Source organism: Lynx canadensis, chromosome B3 (assembly GCF_007474595.2).
Source record: "Lynx canadensis isolate LIC74 chromosome B3, mLynCan4.pri.v2, whole genome shotgun sequence".
NCBI classification, from domain to species: Eukaryota; Metazoa; Chordata; class Mammalia; order Carnivora; family Felidae; genus Lynx; species Lynx canadensis.
In genome coordinates this window covers 47,635,138-47,660,784 of record NC_044308.2, presented here as the reverse complement: position 1 = coordinate 47,660,784, position 25,647 = coordinate 47,635,138, and the positions used below count along the sequence as shown (strand labels likewise).

Genomic DNA, 25,647 nt, shown 5'->3' with positions numbered 1-25,647 from the left:
TATTTATTTCTCAAGTCAGAGAATCTGAAGAATGATTCCTCTAAATCAGCATTCTACATACGTATTATATGGAAATTAATGTCAGGAAATTAGTAAGTAAGGTTGAATAAATATTCTTGCAGACACTCATGGGCCACATCTAGCATGAAAAATCCTATATTAAAGAATCTATTTAGGGGCACCTGGGTGGCTCAGTCAGTTGGGCATCTGACTTTGGCTCAGGTCACGCTCTCACAGTTCGTGAGTTTGGCCCCGTGTCGGGCTCTGTGCTGACAGCTCAGAGCCTGGAGCCTGCTTCAGCTTCTGTCTCCTTCTCTCTCTGACCTCTGAGGCTCACACACACACACACTCTCTCTCTCTCTTTTTCTCTCTCAAGAATAAATACATTAAAAATTAAAAGAAAAATTTTTTCAGAATCTATATCATTTTAACTTGCATTTCCTAAACTTATTTGACTATGGAAACTCCCCCCCCCCCCAGATACTTTATAAATTTTGGACACACTAGTTCCACCATTCATTTGGGAAACAATGACTTAAGTTATTTTCTTTTATAGAAATGAAAGAGAATTACTTTTATGAGAATATATGTAGAGAGTTAACCATGCTAAGGATTAATGCAGACATTTAGTTTTTTTTTTTAAGGTCAAAAGGTTCTGCTACCAGAGATAAGGATATGCGGCATTCTGTAATCATCTTCTCCTAAGAACAAATTATAGCATGTAGGTATAACCAATATTGAATAACAGAAGTCCAGAACCCTACAACATGTCTGCACTCCTATTTACAAAAAGAGTAACTGTGACCCCAAGGACACCACCACTCCCCTGGTTTTCTTCTATGTCATTGGCCACCACTGTTTAGTCTCCTCCTCCTTTTCATCTCCCTAACCCTTTATTGTCAGATTCCACAGAGCTCAAACTATGGACCTTACCTTTTCTCTATCTCTACTGTGTTCCTCAGTAATCTCCTACAGTCCCATGACCTTTTTAAATTTAATATTTATTTGGGGACAATTGTATATTCACATGCAATTGTAAGAAATAATATATATTGATTCCATGTACCTTTTGTCCAGTTTTCTCCAGTGATAACATCTTACAAAATTATAGTACAAAATCATAATCAAGATACTGACAGTGATATACCAATTAATTCATATTACTCTGGTTTTACTTATATTCATTCCAATGGCATTTAACAGTGTTCAATGATACTTACAGCCTAGAAACTCCCCTAACCTCACACAAGTGAATGACTATGGCATCTCCATTTGGATGTCTAAGAGGTATCTCAAACTAAAACATGTCCCAAGTCAGAGTCTTCATCTTCCCTTCCAAATGTATTCTTCCTAGTCTTCCCCATCTCAATTAATAACAATAATGCCATCTTTCTAGTTGCTCAGAGTAATAACTATGAAGTCATCCTCTTCTCTTACTTCACATCCAAACCAACAACAAATTCAAAATATACCCCAAATCAAACCTCTTATCACCCACACTGCTAGTTGCCTAGCCTAACCCTCTGCCATCTCCTACCAGATTATTACAATAGCCTCCCAACTAATCCTCTGAAATTTGCCCTTGGTCTTCTAGAGTTTATTCTCAAGACAGGGGCTAGAGTAATATAAACACTCTTCTCTATTTAAGGTTTTTTGTTGATTGTAGTTTTTACTGAGATACAAAAGACTTCACTATTCAAAATCTTCTAATAAACAGCTTCTTATCTCAGAGTAAAAGCCAAATTCACACATGGCCTACATTACCTCCCACACCCTGCCTCCTACTGCTCTCTCTCTCTTCCTCACTCATTTGCAACCAACCCAGTCTCCTTGCAGTTCAGGTTTTCACTCCAGTGTCGACTCAAAGGCCTTTTCTGACCACCAACTTTCAAATGGAAACCTCCCACCTCCAACCCTGTACTCCTTATTCCCCTTCCCTACTCAATTTTTCTCCCCAGTATTGACCACAATCTAATATACCATATGTTTTACCTACTTTTTATTGTCAGTCTTTCAGCACTAAATAAAACATGAGCTCGAGGAGGGCAGAGATTTCAGTTCATTTTTCTAGCACTTAGAATGGTGCCAGGCACAAATCAGATGTTTAAGAAACCACTGAATAAATACACGAGGCCCAAAACAGCAAGGTGTTTTGCCAAAATGTGACACAAATATGGCAAGAGTCCTAAGTCTATGTAGCTTAGGAATCATTTTTTCTAAGAATGGTGATGGACTCAAACTGAACCAATCTCACTTTTTATTCAGTGGTCGCCAAAACAAACATGCATGAAATGACAATTTCTGATGAAGTGAATAAACTTGATGGTAAGGAGGGATCAGACTCAAGCTAAAACCAAATTAAAATTCAACCACTGCCTATAATAAGCAAATTTTACATCAACTGCCTTAATGTTTTATTTAAACCAACTTTTTAAAAAAGGAGTTATAGGTGATAGAACTTTAAGAACTTAAACTTCAAGAAAATAAACTGGATAACACTATAAGATAGAGTCCTAGGAAAGAACACAATGCAGTACTCCTACATTGTTCTATCAAGAATGTAGTTTATCAGGGGACCTGGGTGGCTCAGTCGGTTGAGTGTCTGACTCTTGATTTCAGCTCAGGTCATGATCTCACGGTTCATGAGTTTGACCCCGCATCAAGCTCTCTGCTGGCAGCCCAGAGCCTGCTTGGGATTCTCTTTCTCTGTCTCTCTCTTCCCCACCCCTGCTCGTGTGCACTCTCTCAAAATAAATAAATAAAACATTAAAAAAATAATGTAGTTTATCATATTTTTGAGCTTTAACCAAGGTAGAGCAAAACAAAGATTTATAAACAAAAAGGAACTTATGCTAAAAACAGAAAGAAGTTGTTGTTTCTGGGCAAAATTTTAAAATATTTTTAAAAATTGGGTAGAAAGAGGGTGAATGACAAAAATTTTCTAGAGACAGATAAGGAAATAAAGACTAATATATCACCATGTCAAATTATTAAGAAACAAGCCACTTTGGGAGCTTTTGGAAAATCATTCATTTACAATAAAAATTATTTTGGAAATGTAACACTAATGGGTTCAACTTATTATTCTTATTATTTACAAGGAGCACATTTTATAATAAGTAGTCATCTAAGTTGGCTTTAAATCTCTTTCAAAGTAAAATTAAAGAAGTTTTGATTTTAGAGTAAAAAACATAACTGAGGTCATACTTTCAGAGGCTCCTAACCTCACAGCAGGTAAGATCACAAAAAGCATTTTGCTTGTTTTTAAAATTCAAGAAATTGGTATACTATAGTGACCTTTTAATTGTTCTGGAGGAAAAAATGCAAGATGCATTAAGTAGACACAGCTTTCAGTTTGCAGGCCAAATAATAACAAGGCCTCCATAAAACAATTAAAGCAATGCTCCTATTTATATGATAAAAATCTATAGCTTTCATATGAATTCTTTATTGGTAAATAATTCCTGAGGCACTTAAACAATACAACTTTTATTAAAAGAAATTAATAGCATCAAAACTGTTTATATCTATATTTAATATAGCTAAAATAAACAAATGTTCAATATTTAAAATATACATATGTATGAGGAAGTATATATATAAAATATAACAACTGCATTATTGGCCCCCATCATTTTTAATGTTACCTTTACCCAAAGAGACTACATTAATGGTTAAGTGGCTATTTTGTATTTGACGTACAAACATGTGACTTTAAAACTTGTTTTAAGGTCTGCAAGAAGAGGTTCTACCAATTCTTTACACTTTAAAATTCACAATCATTAAGATAATATTAATAATAAATATCCCAAAGTAAGACAGAGGATATAATAATGTCTAATGGTCTGACCAACAGCCAAATTAAAAAGCTATAAATAGGCAGCTATAAAGAAATCCATAGAGAATTCCAGGGAATCTCTTGGAGTTCTTAACAAAACAAAGCAAACACTAAACAACAGTTTTCAAAAAAAGAATATAAAAATAGACATCATAAAATAGACATCTGTAAATCTGGAGAACATAAAACCAAGCTACCAAAATTAATTTTTTTTAATTCAAAAATCTGAGAACTGGTATTGCTAAAACTCTATAATAAAGTTAGCACTGAGTAATATATTTTAAATGATAGAAAAATAACTGCAATTTGGAACATAAGTTTAGAGACCTGTTGTTCCAAGGACATAAAAATAACCATGGTTTCCTAACAACCAGAGAGCTTTTGTATTCCTTGGACTGCATTCATGCTAGATAAAGATGAAAAGGTAGCAGCCAAAATGACTACACTTCAACTTGGATGTTGAAGCACTTATCTGAATGGGTTTTCTTGGCCACAAGTGACCCACAAGCCTAAGATCAAGAGCCAAGCCCCCAGCGGGAAGTTGTACTCAATTTGGTGGGCTTAAAACCATCTCTGGCTAAATCAGCATCAGCCTTACGGGAGGCCAGCCATGAAGGAAGGGAGTCTCCCCAAAATCTGATTTCTTGAGACCACAACCTAGAGCAGGTCCCACAGTCAAATTATTCACATTCCTTGGAAAGAGAGAACAGGCATCAGTTGTGTCCATCGAAGGGGGACACTGTCCAGGTGTACCCTGGACATTTTTTGAAATCTCTGGGCTGCCTCTGCATCTGAAAAATAAGAAAAATAGTACAATGACAGACAACAGATGAGGAAAAAGACAATCATCTGGCCTAAAAGCTTAAGACTTATAAGAAATTAAGAAAGCAGACAAAACAGACAAAAAGACAAACAGCTATATCGTTTAGAATGTATTATTCTGAAGGCAAGTACAGCAGAGAAAAACACAAATTATTTTAAGCAAAGTAAGAAATGACCGTAGCAACAAAAGTTATTTTTGGAGAGAGCCAACTGGGGGAAAAAAAAAACAAAAAACATATGTTAAGATATGTCAACCTGACACAAAGATAAGGTGGAATAAGAATCTAGTCCCATTTGAAGCTGAAAATTGCTGAATAATGAGAGCTAGTGTCATGAACTTGGCTGCTTAACTGCCTTTGTGTAAGAAAACATCTCAGAACTTTGAACTTAGGAAATTCCAACTTGTCTTGCACCAGGTCACGAGCTCCAAAGAGCAGGAACCTATTTCAACAAGCAGCTTTAAAAAAAAAAAAACAAACAAAATACTTTAATATTTTTCATTTCTATTAATGATACATTTTAAAATGCAATAGTGCTAAAATCCATCAAATTAAATTGCACTGAATTAAAAATTAAACTTACTCAGAAAGATGTTCAGAAGTTGGGATACAAACAGAAACTGAAATTAGAAGAAAAGTTTTATATTTAAAATGGCATATGCAATATGAGTGAGAATAACGATTTAGTAAAGAGCTCATATTGTAGCTGACCAAAAATACTGGGACAAATTTCAAAAATCCAAAGTAATGCAATTATAAATACGTACCTTTCTCTATTACAACTTGACAAGTATGAGTTTCATGTTGACTTAAGTGTGTGGCCATATTATCTAAGCCAGAAACATCAGCTATGAAATCACAATTAAGGCACACTAGAGTAATGCCCCTATAAAAAAAAAAAAAAAAAAGCAAACAGTATAAAAGAAAAGGTTTTCATCTTTTATAAAAATCCATATACAAGTTCAATGATTACTTTTCTATAATTTGCTTTTTATGTCATAACTGTCACTCCCATTTTTATTATAGAAACTTGATATAACTGAAATGATTCTCTAGAAAATGGAAGAGCCATATTCAAGTTATACTACTATTTATTTACAGAAAGTATTTTTGCTTTATAACTGTTTTTTAATGTTTGTTTATTTTTGAGAGAGAGAGAGAGAGAGAGAGAGAGAGAGAGCAGGGGAGGGGCAGAGAGAGGGGGAGACACAGAAGCCGAAGCAGGCTCCAGGCTCTGAGCTGTCAGCACAGCGCCTGATGCAGGGATCAAACTCACAAACCATGAGATCATTACCTGAGCCAATGTTGGATCCTCAACTGACTGAGCCACCCAGGCACCCCTGCTTTATAAACTTTTACAGTTCATGTCAGTTGCTAAAACCTGGGTGACAAGAGATCTATAGCCCAACCTTGGCTGTACTAACATGTGTCTCTTCAATAAGTCACAATCTATTTGTGCCTTTGCTCATCTGCAATGCAAGCATACAGTATTCATTCACTTAATGTATGTTTACTAAGGCTTCTTGATACATACTGTAATATTATACTGTATTGTGATTATAATGATGACCAAAAATATAGTCTGTGCTCTGAAAGAGTTTATAATCTAGTGTTTCACTTAGGTGATGAAAAAATTAGAAAAGAAACATTAAGGCTTTAAAAACAGATCATGTTGTAGCTGCCATCAATTGTGTACCATATGTTAAAGGTATTGCCACTATTCTCATTTAACGCTGTATTAACTAAAGTAGTTAATTCACCATAAAAGTGCAAAGCTTGAGGTACTTAGTATATCAGCACTGGCAACTGGTCCACTTGCTGGAGCCAAAATTATGAGTTCCCCTAAGAAAACCTCACTGGGTGTTGTAGTTCCTAAATGAAATCTGTAATGATTACAAATTTTCAAAAATATTAGGAAAGAATTCTCAAAGCCATTGATACTTTTTGTTGAATAGCTTTTATACTCATTGGATCAAACTGTGTAGCATTTGCTATTTGAAGTATTTAAACACAATTGGCATATTGCAGGATGTGACACTGGCCTTAAGATTTAAATTGTGTTTAAACGTCTGATTTTTTGTTGAAAGGTATTCTAAAATATTATTAAGCCTGCAAATATATGGAAGTGTTTCAGAGAATTTAGAAAACGACTATATGCTTAATTTATTATATTTACTAGAGTTAAGCACTTGGGATCTTGTGTGTCAAGCATCTGAAGTGCTGTTTAAAAAAGTCAAATATATTAAAAGTATAAATGATGTTAAGTTGTTAAGGAACCTGAACTATAAATGGGACTGTTTAAAAAATTTATTCAACTTAAATGAACTTTTTATCAAACATTAATTAAAAGCTCTCTTGAAAGTGATTATTAAAATGTACTAGGGGCACCTGGGTGGCTCAGTTGGTTGAGCCTGTGACTTCGGCTCAGGTCATGACCTCACGGCCTGTGAGTTTGAGTCCGGCTTCAGGCTCTGTGCTGACAGCTTAGAGCCTGGAGTCTGCTTCGGATTGTGTCCCTCTGTCTCTGCCCCTCCCCCACTCACCCTGTCTCTCTCCCTCTCTCTCTCTCAAAAATAAACATTAAAAATTTTTTTAAAAAAGTACTAGATTTCCAGATGGAATATTTTATTTTTATTTTTTTTTTAAAACGTTTATTTATTTTTGGAACAGAGAGAGACAGAGCATGAACGGGGGAGGGGCAGAGAGAGAGGGAGACACAGAATCGGAAACAGGCTCCAGGCTCTGAGCCATCAGCCCAGAGCCCGACGCGGGGCTTGAACTCACGGACCGCGAGATCGTGACCTGGCTGAAGTCGGACGCTTAACCGACTGCGCCACCCAGGCGCCCCAGATGGAATATTTTAAAGTTAAACTTAAAAGCTTAAGGGAAGTTAAGATTTAAATACTTTAATAACCAATTATATAGTCTTCTCTATTAAACTACCCTTGCAGAAACTAAAAGCAGTCTCAATGGTAAGCAGTAGCTAAATTACTCTTCCACTAGTCATAGTTCCTGGGACCTTCACTAAACAAGGATTCTTAATTAGAATTTGTAATCAAACTTCTTGATCTGGGAAGACGTGGGGGAATGGGACTACTATATTTGAGTCATCAGTAAAGAAGGCTGGTCTGCACTGAGAAAGGAAAATGGAACACAAGTCCAGAGAAAATATTAAAGACAAGATCATCCTGCCTCAGCAGCTCAGACTAGAGAGAAGCAATGTTAGCAATTGGTAGCTTTCTATTTCCCTCATTTGTTCTGGTTCCACCTCCTCCTCTTATGGGTTCATGAGATTCTTTGGAATCCTGCTTATAAGTTATTTTTGCTTAGGTAAAAAAAAAATAGATTATGTGATGTGATCATTGTTACCGTCAATTTATCAACAAAGCATAAATATAGCCTTGAAGTTCATCACATAACTTAATAAATTTAAGTGTTTTACCAATATACAAATACAAACAAATAACATACCTTAGACTGACTTATCTGAAGTTCTACTCTAACAATGTGATGTGTATTTACACCTAGATGTCATATTAGGACATTAAAACTGACCTTTGTTAAAATCATGTACTTCCTTCCCAAATTAATTTCTCCTGACTTGTCTTTCTTATGATGTTTCCTCTGATAGTAAAACTCAAACTATAGTTATCTCTGTCTCTTCTTCCTTAAAATAATAAGTATGGCAAGGATTTTATAATATTTATTATTTATACTGTGCCAAGCTAACAATTTTAGACATACATCTACCATCTTATCTAAATATTTTAACAACCCAAAAAGGCAGGTGCTAGAATTTATTATCTTTTTATAAAGTTAGCTTAGTAAACTACCAAGGATATAGAGCCGGTAAAGGTAAGCACTAGGTTTGAAACTGAGCACTTTGATTCCAGAGCCCATAGTCTCAAAGATAATATAATACTGCCTCATCATTTTAACTAACTAAATTGTTCATAATTACAATTGTCCCAATCTGTAGGATTCATGCATCTATAACTCATCCTATTGTTAAATCTTCCTTATCACTTGATTCTAAATTTTTTTTTTTTTTCAACGTTTATTTATTTTTGGGACAGCGAGAGACAGAGCATGAATGGGGGAGGGGCAGAGAGAGAGGGAGACACAGAATCGGAAACAGGCTCCAGGCTCTGAGCCATCAGCCCAGAGCCCGACGCGGGGCTAGAACTCACGGACCGCGAGATCGTGACCTGGCTGAAGTCGGACGCTTAACCGACTGCGCCACCCAGGCGCCCCCTTATCACTTGATTCTATATAAAATATCAACGGTTCTCCAATGTTCTCCAACTTACGTCCAAGTTCCTTAACCTTATTTTCAACACTTTTATAATTTGGCTCTAGGCTTAAAACTACTGCTCAAGACTTCTTTCCTTATTACCATTATCTGAACTTCATGCTCCATCCATTTATTACTAGCTATTCCCTCTGTATGCCTTGTACTTTCTCATTTCTGCACCTTTATTCACACTATTCCTTCTAACTCGAATCCCTCTGTGCACCTTCTATCAGTATAAATATTCATTCTTTAAAGCCAAGTACACCTAACATCTATGCAGATATTTCCAAGTAAAACAACCACTCTTTCCTTTGGGAAAAAAAAAAAGACTCTACTGAACTTAACAAACACCTCCTTGATTTATTATAGTTTTATATGTTCATGCCTTATCTCCCGCCCAATAAACTGTACATTCCCTAAAGGCTGGTTCCAAGACTAATTCATCACTGTCCTCTTCATAGGACCTGCTATATTATGTACCTGGTAGGTGTATCATAAATAGCTAGAGTGACTATTCCAATCTAATAAAAGACTAATTACAAAAACTACTGTTCTACAATTATAAGTATGCTACGTCCATTCACAGAAATTGACCATTTTCAATTTGAGACCTATTCCAGTTGAAAGAAAAGTATTCCAGATCTTTAAAATCATATAGTTCATTTAAAACACATACACACAATTGAGCTTGAAACATTATGGTAAAAATCAAACTTAGGGGATCTGGGTGGTTGCGTCAGTTAATCATCCAACTCCTGATTTCAACTCAGGTCATGATCTCATAGTTGTGGGAGGTTCTGTGCTTTCAGCACAGAGCCTGCTTGGGATTCTCTTTCTCCCCCCCCCCCCGCCCCTTCCCTGCTCATGTACACTCTCCTCTTTCTCTCTCTCAAAATAAATAGATAAAAACTTAAAAAAAAATCAAACTAAAATCTCATCTTTTGAAAAAAGCCCTTTTTATTCTTATAAAAATTTTTAGTAAGGGCAACATGTAATATAATCTTAATCTATTTCCTTGAATTCAGTAAATGTTTTAAAAATCTGTACTAATGCATTTTAAAAGCTGAATCAAAATTTTCTCTCCCTGTGAGCCACTGATCCCTATATAATAGATGGGGCCTATTCTGTTCATATAAATCTGTTATATAAGACTTATATGACTGTTCATATAAGTCATTTTCAACATATACATTAACTTATTCAACAAATATTTACTGAGTACCTACCATGTGCCAGGCACTAATCAATTCCTGGCAGTGACAAAAATCCAAACCTCACATATTCTTGTGAGAGCACACAGAAAAATTTAAAAGTAAAGTATACAGTATGTCAGATGATAAAAGATGATCTGAATGAAAATGAGCATAAAAAGGAGATAGGGAGTGCTGGGGTAAAGCACAGGGGAGAAGATATAATTTAAAAATCAAGCGGTCAAGGAAAGGCTCAGAGTTGCAACCCAAAGGAGATAACAGACTAATACATCTGGGGAATGAAACTAGTCATAGGAACCAGTAAGTACAAAGATCCTGAAACATAATATCATCCCTTTTTCTACCTTTTCCACTAAGTCAAAGCATCAAAACAAGTACTGGCTAACTTTATCTCTATATATTAGCTTGGTGCAGCAAAGACACTGATATTCCAAGTAGCAATGACAACATGAACAAAATAAAGAACAAGAGAGTCCAAATGCTTCAAAAGAATATTAAAAAAAAATGGTGCTCAGTGGATTCTGAGTTAAGTGTGTAGTACAATCAAAATGAATTATCAATATCTTTAGAAATACTCATCAACAGTTCTTTCTACATGGTAAGCAAGTTGTGCACTTATCTTTATTTGAAAAAGGAAAAGTAAGAATTATGAAGCTACATAGTAATTTCAAGAATTCCAGTGGGTTAAGAAATTTACTTCAAAACTAAAAAAGTGTTAGTCACTTTACTAGGTATCTTAGGTTATCTTTTTAATAATCAAATATTGTTGGACAGCCTTATTTTTGTTCTCATTTTATAATATAAATGAATGAAGATATAACTTGTCACCACTGAAATTTAGCAAAAGAATATAGGCTAATCATACCTCTAATCTAAGGACATAATGAATAGAACTCTCCAATGTCCAGTAGCAATCATTTAGATTTCTAAATCGGGCATTCTGATATCAGGTTTAAAAATAGGACAACCACAATAAGATACCACTTCAAGGGGCGCCTGGGTGGCGCAGTCGGTTAAGCGTCCGACTTCAGCCAGGTCACGATCTCGCGGTCCGGGAGTTCGAGCCCCGCGTCGGGCTCTGGGCTGATGGCTCAGAGCCTGGAGCCTGTTTCCGATTCTGTGTCTCCCTCTCTCTCTGCCCCTCCCCCGTTCATGCTCTGTCTCTCTCTGTCCCAAAAATAAATAAACGTTGAAAAAAAAAATTAAAAAAAAAAAAAAAAAAGATACCACTTCAAACCCACTAGGATGGCTGTAATCAAAAAGAGGTAATAACAAGTGTTGGCAAAGATGTGAAGAAATTGGAACCTTCATATATTTCTCATGGGAATGTAAAATAGTAAAGGTACTTTGTAAAACAGTTTGGCAGCTCCTCAAAGGTGCAACACAGAGTGACCATATAGCCCAGAAATTCTAATCCTACATATACACTAAAGAGAAATGAAAACACAAATCCAGACAAAAACTTGTACACAAATGTTTATAGCAACAATATTCATAATGGCTTCAAAGTTAAAATAACCTTAATAGATAAACAAACTATGGTAGATGCATACAATGGGGTATTATTCAGCAATTTAAAAAGTGAAGTACTGAAATGCTACAACATGGATGAATCTTGAAAATATGTTAAATGGAAAAAGCCAATCACAAAGGATCACATGTTGTGTCATTCCATTTATATGAAATGTCCACAATACACAAATCTATAGAGACAAAAGTTATATTAGTGGTTGCTTAGGGATGGGAATAGTTGGAAGGAAATGGGAATGACTATAAATGGGTACAGAGTTCCTTTTTTGCAATGACCACAATGTACTAAAAGTAACTGTGGTGATGGCTGCACAACTCTGTGAAAACACTAAGAACTGTTAATTGTACAATTTAAAGGCATGAATTACATGGTATATGAACTATATTTCAATAAAGATGTCATATACATCACACATAATTGAAGTTCTACAATTTTTCAATAGAATTTAAAAAGATCAACTAGTTACCTGAGATCTTCTGAGTGCTTCTTAAAAATACAAAACCTTTTACTTGGACGATTACTATGAAAGCTGGAGAGACAAAGCAAATTTTATTAATTTTATTATACAGTAAGTCATATTAATTTATAGCTTTATTATCAAGCCTATACTTAAGTTTCTAGTTTTGAACAAAAGATCATGATATAAGTAACAAAATAATGCTTATCATCACTGTTTAACTTGACATTTTATCTTAAATTCCACTTTATCTATTAATTTTTAATGACACATATTTCTCTAAGTATATTCTTGTACGACCAGTACTTCACCATTACATTAAAAAAAAAAAAGGAAATACGCAAGAATTTTTTTAAAAAGTAAAGCACATCAAACCAGTTTTTTTCATCTGTTACAGAAGAGTTGAAGACACTTTTAAATGTCTGCAAATAACATTTTTGTATAATATGAATCATGGTCAATAATCACTTTTTAAAAGTCATTTTCCAATCTTAACATGCCTGTGTCAGGGGAGGGGGAGTAAAATCCAAATGATCTTTGAAGTAAACAGTCCTTCAGCTAAATGCCACTCTTTACCATTTGTGAAATCAAACATTTAAAGAGTTCCTTGCAATTACTAGTAGAGGTTTTTTTAAAAAAAACAAATTTAAGCAGAACCCTAGAACTAAAATAATGCTTCCCCTAAACACAAAACAGAGAACCACTAACCATACTTTGTACACACGATAATAGCTTTCACATACCCTTTTAAATCTGGTAAAGAAAGCTTTCCTGTATTAGAAACCAGGATTAGCTTAGCACCGTATTACTGAAAAGTCGTAGACTAATAACATCAGCATCACCCAGGAGATTATTTAAAAATGCAAAGCCTTGTAACCCCCACAAACCTAAGTGAATTGATCTCTGGCAGAGGGGCCCACTAGAATCCATTTTAACAAGGTCTTCCGGTGATTCTTATTTATGCAAGCTAAACATTGAGAAGCAGCAGCCCCAGTAGCCATCATCCACGTCAATGGTCACTCTCAAATACAAGGTAACCATCACCAACACCATATGTATGTATGGGAAAAGAAATATACTGTCACTAGCTATAATCCCCAAAAATATCTTCAGAAGACTTCTAACAGTCATTTCTTCAATTTGAGGATAAATACTATTAAAGAGTTTATAAATTCAAGACAACATCACAAAAATAATTGGGTTTTTTATACTACACAGTGGGTTAGAAAACACTGAAATTACATGCAAAAATTTGTGCACATATACTGTGCTTCTTCAGAAGAATAAATCCAAGATTTATCTGATTCCCAAAGAATGTGAATCAAAATAAGGTACTTTTTAATGAGATTTAAAAGTTACTTTTAAAAGCTATTTTTTCTTTCTCTTCAAACAGACTATTTTGGTTTTATTTATTTGGTAAGAGGAAAGGAAAAGATTACATTTTAGGGACTTTTTGATGGCTTCCATTTCTGTATATAACTTGTACCTTATTAAAATGTTGGTAATTTTATAATTCTAGTTGTCTGAATCCAGTTTTTTTTTATTTTTTTAATGTTTATTTATATTTGATGGAGAGAGAGAGTGCACAAGCAGGGAAGGGGCAGAGAGAGAGATGGAGACAGAATACGAAGCAGGCTCCAGGCTTTGAGCTGTCAGCACAGAGCCTCACGCAGGGTTCAAACCCATGAGCTGTGAGTTCATGACCTGATGCGAAGCCGGACGCTTAACCGACTGAGCCACCCACGTGCCACTGAATCCAGTTTTAATTTAGAGTTCCCTATCTATGTAAAAGCTTATCAAGTCTCTTTATTTACATTTATTACATAAATTCCATTCTTTATTATTATCCTTGTATTATAGAAATGGAAAAGCGGATCCATATAGCTCACAAAAAGGAAAAGAAAAAAAATAACAATCCTTCTTCTTCCTATTAGATCTGCATAAAGTTAATAACAATATAGAAATCTAAGAAAAGAGAAAAAAGTTAAAATTTTAAAAACAATATAGTAAAAACAGGTTAAAAACTAGATTCTAAAAGTTCACTACCTAGTTATATGACTGTATATAATTATCAAAACTCATTAAGCTATTCTCTAAAAATAAGTGAATTTTATTGTGTATAAATTATACCTCAATAAGGCTAGAGGGAAAAAACTCCCTTTGACCATATTTTCTTAATAATCTTAATTCAGTCTAATAACAATTTGTTTCTGATGAAACACAAAAGGAGCATCAACAATACTGATGGTATGTCTACAATTTAAGACCCTAGACTAGAGGTTGATGATACAAAAAGAAAGAGGGCAAGTTGTCTGCCCTATAAGTGAAGGTCCAAGGGGACAGTGGGGGGAAAGGGGAAAAAGTCAAACAGCAGCTGGCAAAGAATAAATGCCTAATAAATGGTTAAATGAATGCATACATATTTACTAATAATTATAAACATTAATAGTGACACATATGAAATTTTGTGGCTACCTGAAGGAAAAATGCAGATATATGCAATAGAAACCAGCTAACAATTAGGAGTTCATTTCAGCTAAGAAGTTCACTACTGCATTGCTCCAGGCAAAACAGAGAGCAAGATACAGAGGGATTTTCAAGAAAATAAGTATTAAAGGAGCTGAAAAGGTGGTTAGAAATTAAATATTGAAAGGTCTCATATTCTCCAAAAAATTTGAACTTCATGACTACTAATGTTAGGAAGGCAAAGGATTATAGGCCAAAAAAGACCTGACCAGATATGCCTACTGCAGCAACAGAAGAAAGGAAAAAATTGGAAAAAATGTGTGTGGTGGGAGGACGGTTTGTGGACAAGACATCAATTATGATGCTATCACAATTATGCAACTGTTCTTCTAATGACTATTATTTAATGCCAATAAATCTATACAAAGCATATAATGAACTCAAGCATATCTTATAAAAATTAATTCAGTACTGTCTTCCTCACTGTATATTTCTTTTTCCTTGGAAAAATTTTAAATCATCCTGTAAAGCCTAAGTGAAATGTCCTTTATAGAATACCTCCCCTTATTTCTTGCTTAAAGAACTCATTCTTACCTTCTCAGTGCTCCTATAGTCATTTGTTTACCACATTTAGTTAGGTAAATTATCTCTATCCTACTAAACTGTGAAAATTAAAGGCAAGGACTTTATCCATAATACCTAACAATGACAACTCAGAAATAATAACAGCTAAAATTACTTGAATATCTCCTAAACAAAAATAATTTTATTAAGCACTTTAAGTACATTTTCTGTAATTATCACAATGACTTTCTTTTCAAAAAAAGGAAACTGGGAGTCAGGTTAAGTAATTTGCCCAAAGTCAAACAGGTAATAAATAATTGGTGAAGCTTGGATTCAAATCCAGATTTGTCTCACCACCAGTTTGCCATACGTCTTAGCAAACAGTAAACTGTGCTAGAAAAAGAGATAAACACTTATGTCCGTTAACTTAATTCTATTACACGTAGAGAAGAAGCCTTCCTATATATAATGTTGGGGAATAATAACATTATCATATGGTAATTTATTTCTTTTTTCAGGTGACTTCAATTGCTACCTAAAAGCTATAAGCAAATAAGGTGCAGTAACTTAAACAACCAAACACAAGTAACAGTTACTTTTTAAAAAAATCAGTTAAAAATTACATGTTTAATGATGCTCTTCTTCAAAAGCCTTATTTCAAATATACTCCAAATGCATCAAAAATTTTTAATATCCTTTTTTGAGATTTTATTTAGAGTCTTTTATAATTACAACAAATAATAATTATGACTTACTATTCCTACTGTGCTAGGTGACATGGTGAATACAAAGAGCCCCTTCTTCTCAAAGAAACAAATATAGTAAAAGGCAGAATAAATGAATGGTATACAGCTGAAAGTGAGGAACGATCCCTGTGAGTGGTTGTGGTGATGAGATACTCCAAAAAAAGAAGGTAAACAGAAAAGAAGAACAGGAACATTCTAAAGACTAACAAAGAATAAGGAGACACAAATGTCAAAAATGAGATTTGCAATAAACTTTATTTTGGGGAAGAGTAGTCAATTTATGGAGATGGGAGTCTTTAAAGAATGGATTGGGGCAGATTTGAGACCAGAGGGAAAAAGACCAATTAAGAGTACAGACGTGATATAGGATAGAGATTAAAGGTCCCCATCCTCTAGAGACTGTGAAGCTTCTGTACATAGAGAATTCAAGCCTATAACATGAATTCACACTGGGTAGAGGTAATGGTGGGACCATTCAATGGGAGATACCTAAGGCAGTGAATAAGGCAAGTGTACCAGTACATAAAAAGGAAAAGAGACTTACGAAACCCTAAAAGTGGCAATGGAAGCTTTTAGTTCCATAAGAGACTAGCAATGAGTAGGAGCTCAGTATGTGATGATGATGAAGAGCAGGGTTGGGCTCATTGGGAACTGGAAAATGGGTATGAGGGAGTTGGACTAATTGGCAATGTTTTGGAAGAAAATGGATTTAGAGGTTTATAGGACAGGTAGGAAGCCTATGACAAATGGAAGAGGGAAGGGTGGAATGATGCTTGGTTTAACAAAACAGAACATACACACAACCAACACCGCAAAAATACAAACAATAATAAGAGAATATTAAGAGCAATTATATGTCAACAAATTGGGCAATCTCAAAGAAATGGACAAACTCCTAGAAAAATATAAAATACCAAAACTAAAACAGGAAAAAGTACAATATTTGAACAGACCCATAACCACTTAAGGAAATTGAATCCGTAATCAAAAATCTCCCAATAAACAAGAGCCCAGGGCCACATGGCTTCCCAGGGGAATTCTAGCAAACACTTAAAAAAGAGTTAATAGCTATTCTTTTGAAGCTGCTATAAAAATAGATATGGAAAGAAAACTTCCAAACGCATTCTATGAGGCTAGCATTACCTTGATTCCAAAACCAAAGACCCCACTAAAAAGGAGAATTACAGACCAATTTCCCTGATGAACACAGATACAAAAATTCTCAGCAAGATACTAGTAAACCGAATGCAACCACAATTTAAAAGAATTAGTAGCCATAATCAAGTCGGATTTATTCCTGGGCTGCAGGGGTGGTTCAATATTCACAAATAAAACACAGTGATGCATCACATTAATGAAAGAAAGAATAAGAACCACATGACGCTCTGGATACAGAAAAAAGCATTTGACAAAATACAGCATCCTTTCATGATAAAAACCAGAAATAGAAAAACAGAAAAAATAGAAAGTAGGTATATAAAGGCCATATATGAAAGACCCACCACTAATATCATCCTCAATGTGGAAAAACCAGAGCTTTCCCCCTAAGGTCAGGAACATGACAGGGATGTCTACTCTCACCACTTTGTTCAACATAGTGCTGGAAGTCCTAGCCTAAGCAATCAGACAACAAAAAGAAAAAGAAGGCATCCAAATCAGCAACGAAGAAGTCAAACTTTCACTCTTTGCAGATGACATGATATTCTACATGGAAAACGTCAAAGACTCCACCAAAAAACTGCTAGAACTGATACATGAATTCAGCAAAGTCGCAGGTTATAAAATCAACGTACAGAAATTGGTTGCATTTCTATACACCAATAATGAAACAGCAGAAAGAGAAATCAAGGAATCAATCCAATTTACAACTGCCCCAAAAACCATAAAATACCTAGGAGTGAAAACCATACAAAGCTTATGAAAGAAACTGAAGAAGATACGAAGAAATGGAAAAACATTCCATGCTCATGGACTGGAAGAACAAATACTGTTAAGATGTCTATAGTACCCAAAGCAATCTACACATTCAGTGCATTCCCTATCAAAATAACACCATCATTCTTCACAGAGTTAGAACAAACAATTATAAATTTGTATGGAACCAGAAAACGCAAAATAGCCAAAGTAATGTTGAAAAAGAAAACGAAAGCTGGAGGCATCCCAATTCTGAACTTCAAGCCATATTACAAAACTATAATCATCAAGACAGAAAGGTATTGGAACAAAAACAGACACATAGATCAATGGAATAGAACACAGAACCCAGGAATGGACCCACAAATGTATGGCCAACTAATCTTTGACAAAGCAGAGAAGAACATCCAATGGAAAAAAGACAGTCACTTCAGCAAATGGTGTTGGGAAAACTGGACAGAGACATGTAGAAGAATGAATATGGACCACTTTCTTATACCATAAACAAAAATAAACTCAAAATGGATGAAAGACCAAAATGTGAGACAGGAAACCATCAAAATCCTTCAGGAGAAAACAGGCAGCAACCTCTTTGACCTTAGCCACAGCAACTTCTTACTAGACATGTCTCTGGAGGCAAGGGAAACAAAAGCAAAAATGAACTATTGGGACCTCATCAAAACAAAAAGCTTCTGCACAGCATAAAAAACAATCAAAACTAAAAGAAAACTAATATGCAAATGACATATTGGATAAAGGGTTAGTATCCAAAATCTATAAAGAACTTCTCAAACTCAACATCTAAAAAACAAATAATCCAGTGAAGAAATGGGCAAAAAAATAAACAGATACTTCTCCAAAGAAGACTTCCACCGGGCAAACAGACACATGAAAAGATGCTTAACATCACTCTTTATCAGGGAAATACAAATCAAAACCACAATGAGATACCACCTCACACCTGTCAGAATGGTTAAATGAACAACTCAGGAAACAAAGATGTCAGCAAGGATGTAGAGAAAGGGGAACGCTTTTGTACTGTTGGTGGGAATTGGTGCAAATTGGTGCAGTCACCCTAGAAAACAGTATGGAAGTTCCTCAAAAAATTAAAAACAGAGCTATTCTATGACCCAGCAATTTTGCTAGTAGGTATTTTTCCAGAGGATACAAAAATGCTGATTTGAAGGGGCACATGCACCCCAATATTTATAGCAGCACTATTAACAATAGTCAAATTATGGAAAGAGCCCAAATGTCCATTGACTGATGAATGGAATAAAATGTGGTATATGGGGCACCTGGGTGGCTCAGTTGGTTGGGCGTCCAACTTTGACTCAGGTCATGATCTCACAGTTTGTGGGTTCAAGCCCTGCATCAGGCTCTGTGCTGACAGCTTGTAGTCTGCTTCAAATTCTGTGTCTCCCTCTCTCTCTCTCTCTCTGCCCCTCCCCAGCTTGTTCTCTCTCTCAAAAAATAAATTAAAAAAACAATTTAAAAATTAAAAAAAAAAAAGATGTGGTATATGGTGATCCAAAAGAATGAAATCTTGCCATTTGTGACAATGTGGAACTATAGTATATTATGCTAAGGGAAGTAAGTCAGTCAGAGAAAGACAAATATCCTATGATTTCACTCACATGTGGAATTTAAAGAAACAAAACAGATGAACATAGGGCAAAGGAAGGAAAAATAAGATAAAAACAGAGAGGGAGGCAAACCATAAGAGACTTACATACAGAGAACAAACTGAAAGTTGTTGGAGGGATGATGGGTTGGGGAATGGATTAAATGGGTGATGGGTATTGAGGAGGGCACTTGTTGGGATGAGCACTGGGTGTTATATGTGAGAGATGAATCACTAAATTCTACTCCTGAAACCATTATTACACTACACATTAACTAACTTGGATTTAAATACAATTAAAAAAAACAAAATATTTTCGAATTTGGCCCCCTACAAGTTTTGGGCAGAATTAAAGCCCCATTTGGGAAACCATGTATTTATTTGTCACAGGAAGAAGAGACATTCCACACAGAGGTATACTGAGGAAAAGGATGCCTGGGCCTGGTTTAGAGGAAATGGAACATAGGTGTGGGCCATTGTAGTAGCTGGTAGGCAAAGTGGCAGAATGCAAAAAAGGGAGTCTCAAAAATCATGATGAGCACAGTGGCCAATCAAAATGATATCTTGAAAGAGTATTTGGGTGGTAGTCATGTGAATTCTGGACAGATGATAAAGGTTGGATCATTTGTGTTCGAGACGCTAGTGAGTCAAAGGTAAAAATACATATAAAATAAATAGAAATATAGAGTTGGACCTCAGGAAGACTAAGGATTAAAATTGGAAGATTTAGAGTTGAAAGGTAAAAGTGACAGTGGTTAAGTTACCAAGAAAGCAAATGGAAAGAAGATGAGTTAAAGGAAGAAAAGACAATGAAATAGAGGAGTAGCCAAAAAGGAAGAAGAAAGATAGTGGTAATAATTTAACAGAAGCTGAAGAGAATACTTTCAAAAGTGAGTGATGACGTCAAATGCTCTAAAGAAGTCATGGAGTAGTACGAGTGAAAAAGTAAATAAACATGGTGATAAATAAAGACAAATAATCTTTTAAAGTGTCAGTGTCAGTTGGTACAGTGGGATGAGTTAAAAGGTAGAGAAATGAATCATAAATACGCTAGTAAACACTTCTTACAAATATTCATGGTAAGAGGAAGACAAAAAATAAGGATAGTAAGCAGTAGGGACAAATTTCCATCCAAAAAAAAAAAAAAAAGTACCTGAAAATGTTTATAAGCAAAAGAAATCTGGGAGAGAGAAGAGATGAAGCTGCAAGTTAACTGAACAAGACTGTGGAAGAACTAGATGTCTGGAGAAGTGGAACATATCTGATTTCTGAGATCAATGACTAGATAAAAGTAACAAGAAAAAAATTTGAGGTTTTTAAAGATTAGTTAAAAGGATGACTTCCAACTGAGTACTTACTAGTAGGCCAGGTTAAGAACTAAGAGACTAAAATAAAATCTTTAGAATACATAAAAAGTTTAAATAAACATTGTAGATAAAAATAAAGAAGTATTGAAAGAGAGAGAGACATGGGGCACCTGAGTGGCTCAGTCGGTTGAGCATCCGACTTCAGCTCAGGTCATGATCTCGCGGTTTGTGAGTTCAAGCCCCACATTGGGCTCTATGCTGACGGCTCAGAGCCTGGAGCCTGCTTCGGATTTTGTGTCTCCCTCTCTCTGTGCCCTTCCCAATCTCTCTATCAAAGATAAATAAACATTAAAAATTTAAAGGAAGGAAGGAAGGAAGGAAGGAAGGAAGGAAGGAAGGAAGGAAGGAAGGAAGAAAGAAAGAAAGAAAGAAAGAAAGAAAGAAAGAAAGAAAGAAAGAAAAATTTAAAATAAAAATATAGGACCCAAAGTTAAAGACTACAAAGTCAAACTTGATTGAATCAAATGCTGGTGAGTAGTCCAGAACTCAGCATAAACTTCAGGAGAGTAAGATGTCCGAGTCTCATGTTGGCCTTTATGCCAAGTGAGATGACTAAAAATGTAAAGGATTTTAAAACAAAAACAAAGCAGCAATCAAAACAGATGACCCTGCAAGTGAAATGGACTATAAAGTTAAATAGGTGCTGTTAGAATGAAAAAATGAGTCAAAGCTCCTTAAAGTAACAGGGTAATGGGAACTGGAAAGAAATGAACAGTGGCTATGATGAATGATGTAAGAAAGGGGGTACAAGAACTTAAAAGCTGATGTGAAGCACTGGCCATGAAGAAGTCCAGGTCCCGTGAGGTCAAGCTAATTAATCATCAAAGGGGGGTGGGGGGGGGAAGTGGGAGACAGGTGCTAAAACCATCAAGAAAGGTGGATGAATCCTTGAAAAGAGTGGCTGATAAATGACCAGAAAGTAACATAGAGGACATTTTATGATTTGTAAGAAAATCACTTTTATTAGTTATACTTCAATTCTAACTTAAAAAAAAAAATGGAACAACTTCACTTTGAATAATCAAGCTAACTGCTCTATATCAAAACAATTTTTGACTATTCTTAAAAAAATAGAAATCCATCCTAAGGGATGCCCCTATTAATGAGACAAAAATGAAAGCAATGTGAGCTGTGAATACTTTCTCTGCATAGAGTAAATATTGGGTACTCAAAAGCCTAAGTTGAATGAATCAATAAAAAGGAGTTCCAACAGTGGCCTTGTGACTGGAATAAAGTCTCATTTCACAAAATGAATACAAGAATATGGTTGATGGATAGATGTACTGCTAAGACAATGGATTACAGACAAGGAGAGAGAGAGAAATAAGACTCAATAAGGCTCCTAACATCATCCTGGAGTCTCTCAAAGTGATTGCTTTAAAAAGAATAATATTCATGAGAGTACATGTTTTGTAAATTTGTTTGGTAAATACATTTAAAACATTTGACCTTTTATATTTGAAAGTGACCATTTTTAAAAATTCTATAGGAAAAAAAATACCCATAGAGAAATCATTTCCCTAACCAACCTATCCTTATTTCATTAGTCTATCCATTCATAAAATTTTAGTTCCAGTAATTTTGAGTTACTATGCTGGGAAAATAGTATATGAGGCATTATCCTAAAAGTTCCCTATTGCTAGATGTTTAGGTTTGAAGAGAAAAATTGGCTTCTAAAAGGATAATTGTTTTACAGTGAACTTGCTGAACTATAATTGTAATTGGTAATTACAGATGTTTAACTCATCTTACCTCATCATATGATTTACATAGGCTTTGCTACAGCTAGTGTTGTATCTGCAAAAACTACAATGGACATACGTAGGAAAGTGGTTTGCAAAATCTTTTATTTCGGAACAACACTCAATGCACTTGTGAACTCCCCGACGATACCTTATGGAGATATAAAGAAAATGATATATATTTTAAAATAAAAATAATAAGGGAGGGCCTTATTAATATTCTGTTAATAGAGGCCAGTGTGTTTAAATTAATGTGTAAACAGAGAGTTGTAATTTGAAGAATTTGTTATGGAACAACAGCTGTAATAAGTGTAAGCAATTTAACATAAGTCAATATTTTTCACTGGCATAAAAGGGATCAAATTAAGCAATACAAACATCACAAGATATAAGCACAACATATAATACCAGTATAATAAGTGAATATTATAAAAAAAAATAGTAATTCAAGTACTGTTCAATAGTTGTAAAAAAATACCTTTTTATTATTTTCTTGGCCTTTATGTCATAGTGATAGCATATAAATGTATAAGAGATATGTGTAATAAGGTAAATTTATATTAAAGTTTTTATACTTAAGATTAAATTAGAACTATATATGAGGAATAAAAGATTACCTTAAGTTCCTCAATGCTGTATTGACTTTACTTTTTTTATTGCTACTAGCCAATGTGCTTTGTTTCTTTTGTATATTAGAGATTTTTGATTTATATTTAGATTTACTTCCATTAGGCTTACTTGCATTAGGTTTACTTGTATTGGGTTTAGTTGTATTAGGTTTGGTTGTGCTAGATTTTGTGGGAATTTTAGCAGTTATATTTTTAGTCCTTGGAGGTGAGAGCTGAAGAGTAGAAGTGCTTGCACTAATGGAAGATGTAGTTGAAGATCCTGACTGAAGAGGTCCAACTGAAGCTCGAATAGTAACCTACAAAAATGGAGATAATATTTGCTTTAGAAAATTAATCATGGCATTAACATTAAAATATCACTGTGTAATAAAAAGTTAAACATCAAGTATTTGGAAAGGGCAAGTATAAACTAAAATTAGATTAAGTCTTCCATTTATTCTAGATTTTCATACCAATTAAATTAAACTTGATATTCATTCACTTGCAGTACTACATTTTTTTGTATTGATATCAGTTATGTTAACAGTTATTAATGCATAATTAGGAGTTAATGCAAATTATAAGATTATTAAAAAAGAACACATTACATAGCTATTTTTATGCTCTCCTATAACTAAAATAATTCATAAACATAGACATCAAAATTTAAATCTCAAAGTCTGAAAAATAATTCTAGAAAGGCCTGTATTATCCCTCAACAACTATACAACAAACAGATCTACAGTAAACATGACCTCCTCTTTTCAGGGGCTCATTAGGCAGGATTTATGTATACAATGGTTAGGGAGACGTTACATTAATTCATTATACTATATGGAAAGTTTAATTATATTTAGAATTTCCTTAAAGGAAACTAATATAAAGCTTATCACTTAGTATCCAGAAATTATATTTGTTGACTGACAATGAAAAACAATTGCCTACCAACATTCTTGTTAATCATTTGACTACACTTCTCCCATGTATTGGAGGAAGTCCTATGAGATACATGTATTTTGGTATCACACAAAAGCACTGGACTAGGAATCAAAAGACCTGAGGTTAAATTTCATACCATGCCTTCCTAGCCATGTGACCTGAAGTAAGAAACTTATCCTCTTCTTTATCTATAATATAGGGCAATAACTACCTTGTCTTCCTCACTGGATTGCTGTATGGATTAAATAACAATGTATAAAAAAGCATATCGAAAGCCTAATTCTAAGGTGCTATAAAAACATTTAGTATCATTATTAATATTATTACTATTATTATTAATAAGGGAAAATATGAGAGAGGACTGCACTGCTTACATTAGTGTTCTGCATGTCTAGTCCCAGCATGGAATGAATGGATTGTAGGGATGCTGGATAGCTTCTCTTGCTCTAGGTCTTCAGAGCATGGCTTTATATTGTTTTAGTTAATTCAAATAACAGACATACCCACATTCAAAGGTAAGTACCCAAAGCCAAATATAAATGTTTTGGGGATTATTTCACTTTGGATTATCCATGCCTCTGTTTCCCTCCACTGGAGCAAATATTCAAGAGCTGACTGTATATAAAGAAGTCAGAGAAAACAGAGGTATATAAGGCAAAAAGGGAAAAGTAAATTACAATCATCAGTATGCAGTCAGACATGTTGTTTGCTCATTTAAAACATAATGCTATCCAGCAGCAGAACTTGCTTCTCTGAGGAGACTCAGTAACAACAACTTCAATAAACATCTGAGAACCTATGGCATTCGATGCACTATGCCAGATGCTGAGGACACAAAGATAAAACATGACTCCCGATCTCAAGCATCTTATAGTTAAGCAGATAAAAGTGAAATATACACTGCCAACTGGAATAGCTCAGAAATAGCCTGTATGATATTGACACAACCCACTGACCCAGGGAACAGTTAATCTAGTTGCATTTTTTAAAAAGGAATATCACTCTAGCACAGCACACACCACTGACCATAAAACAATGGTCAGAAGGTTTCTTTTCTAGATATAAGAATGATAAAACTTAAAGTCTTAACAAAAATCAGAAATCATTTTTAAGTATTACATTCAATAGGTAAAAGGAGGCAGGAGTTAATTTCTATTATCATACAAAATGTTAAAAATACAACATATTTAAACTCACTTTTGTTCCAGGAGGCAATCCTTCTAGTTGTTTAGGTTTTATAAATGTTCTATGATGCTGAGTCTTGTGATCCATTTTCTCTTTGCATGTCAAAAACTGCAGTCTGCATTTTGTACAACGATGTATTCCTTTTTTCTGTTTAAAAAAAAAAAAACAGAAAAAGGGAGGAAAAATAATTTTTACAACCACAAATGCTGTGTCCTGAAACTGCTCTGATTCAATTTTAATGATACCTAAATAATTCTAAAAGTAGTATTTTACATCTCCCATATAAACAGCAAAATCTATTTTCATTTTTAAAAGCACTTTGTATTAGTATTTATGTTCC

At 34.6% G+C, this 25,647-nt stretch overlaps 1 protein-coding gene across 5 annotated transcripts in view; it reads right to left on the bottom strand.

Annotated features, from left to right (window-relative positions):
- ZNF280D (zinc finger protein 280D) overlaps nucleotides 1–25,647 on the bottom strand; it is a 143,334-nt gene that overhangs the window by 42,980 nt on the left and 74,707 nt on the right. For all 5 annotated transcript variants that reach the window (XM_030318109.1, XM_030318107.1, XM_030318111.1 and 2 more), the window contains 6 exons: nucleotides 25,320–25,454; nucleotides 23,193–23,500; nucleotides 22,586–22,726; nucleotides 12,162–12,224; nucleotides 5,427–5,545; nucleotides 5,243–5,279 (listed from right to left, as the gene is read on the bottom strand). In XM_030318109.1, the coding sequence (XP_030173969.1) occupies nucleotides 5,243–5,279; nucleotides 5,427–5,545; nucleotides 12,162–12,224; nucleotides 22,586–22,726; nucleotides 23,193–23,500; nucleotides 25,320–25,454 (803 nt within the window). The remainder of the gene's footprint in view (nucleotides 1–5,242; nucleotides 5,280–5,426; nucleotides 5,546–12,161; nucleotides 12,225–22,585; nucleotides 22,727–23,192; nucleotides 23,501–25,319; nucleotides 25,455–25,647) is intronic.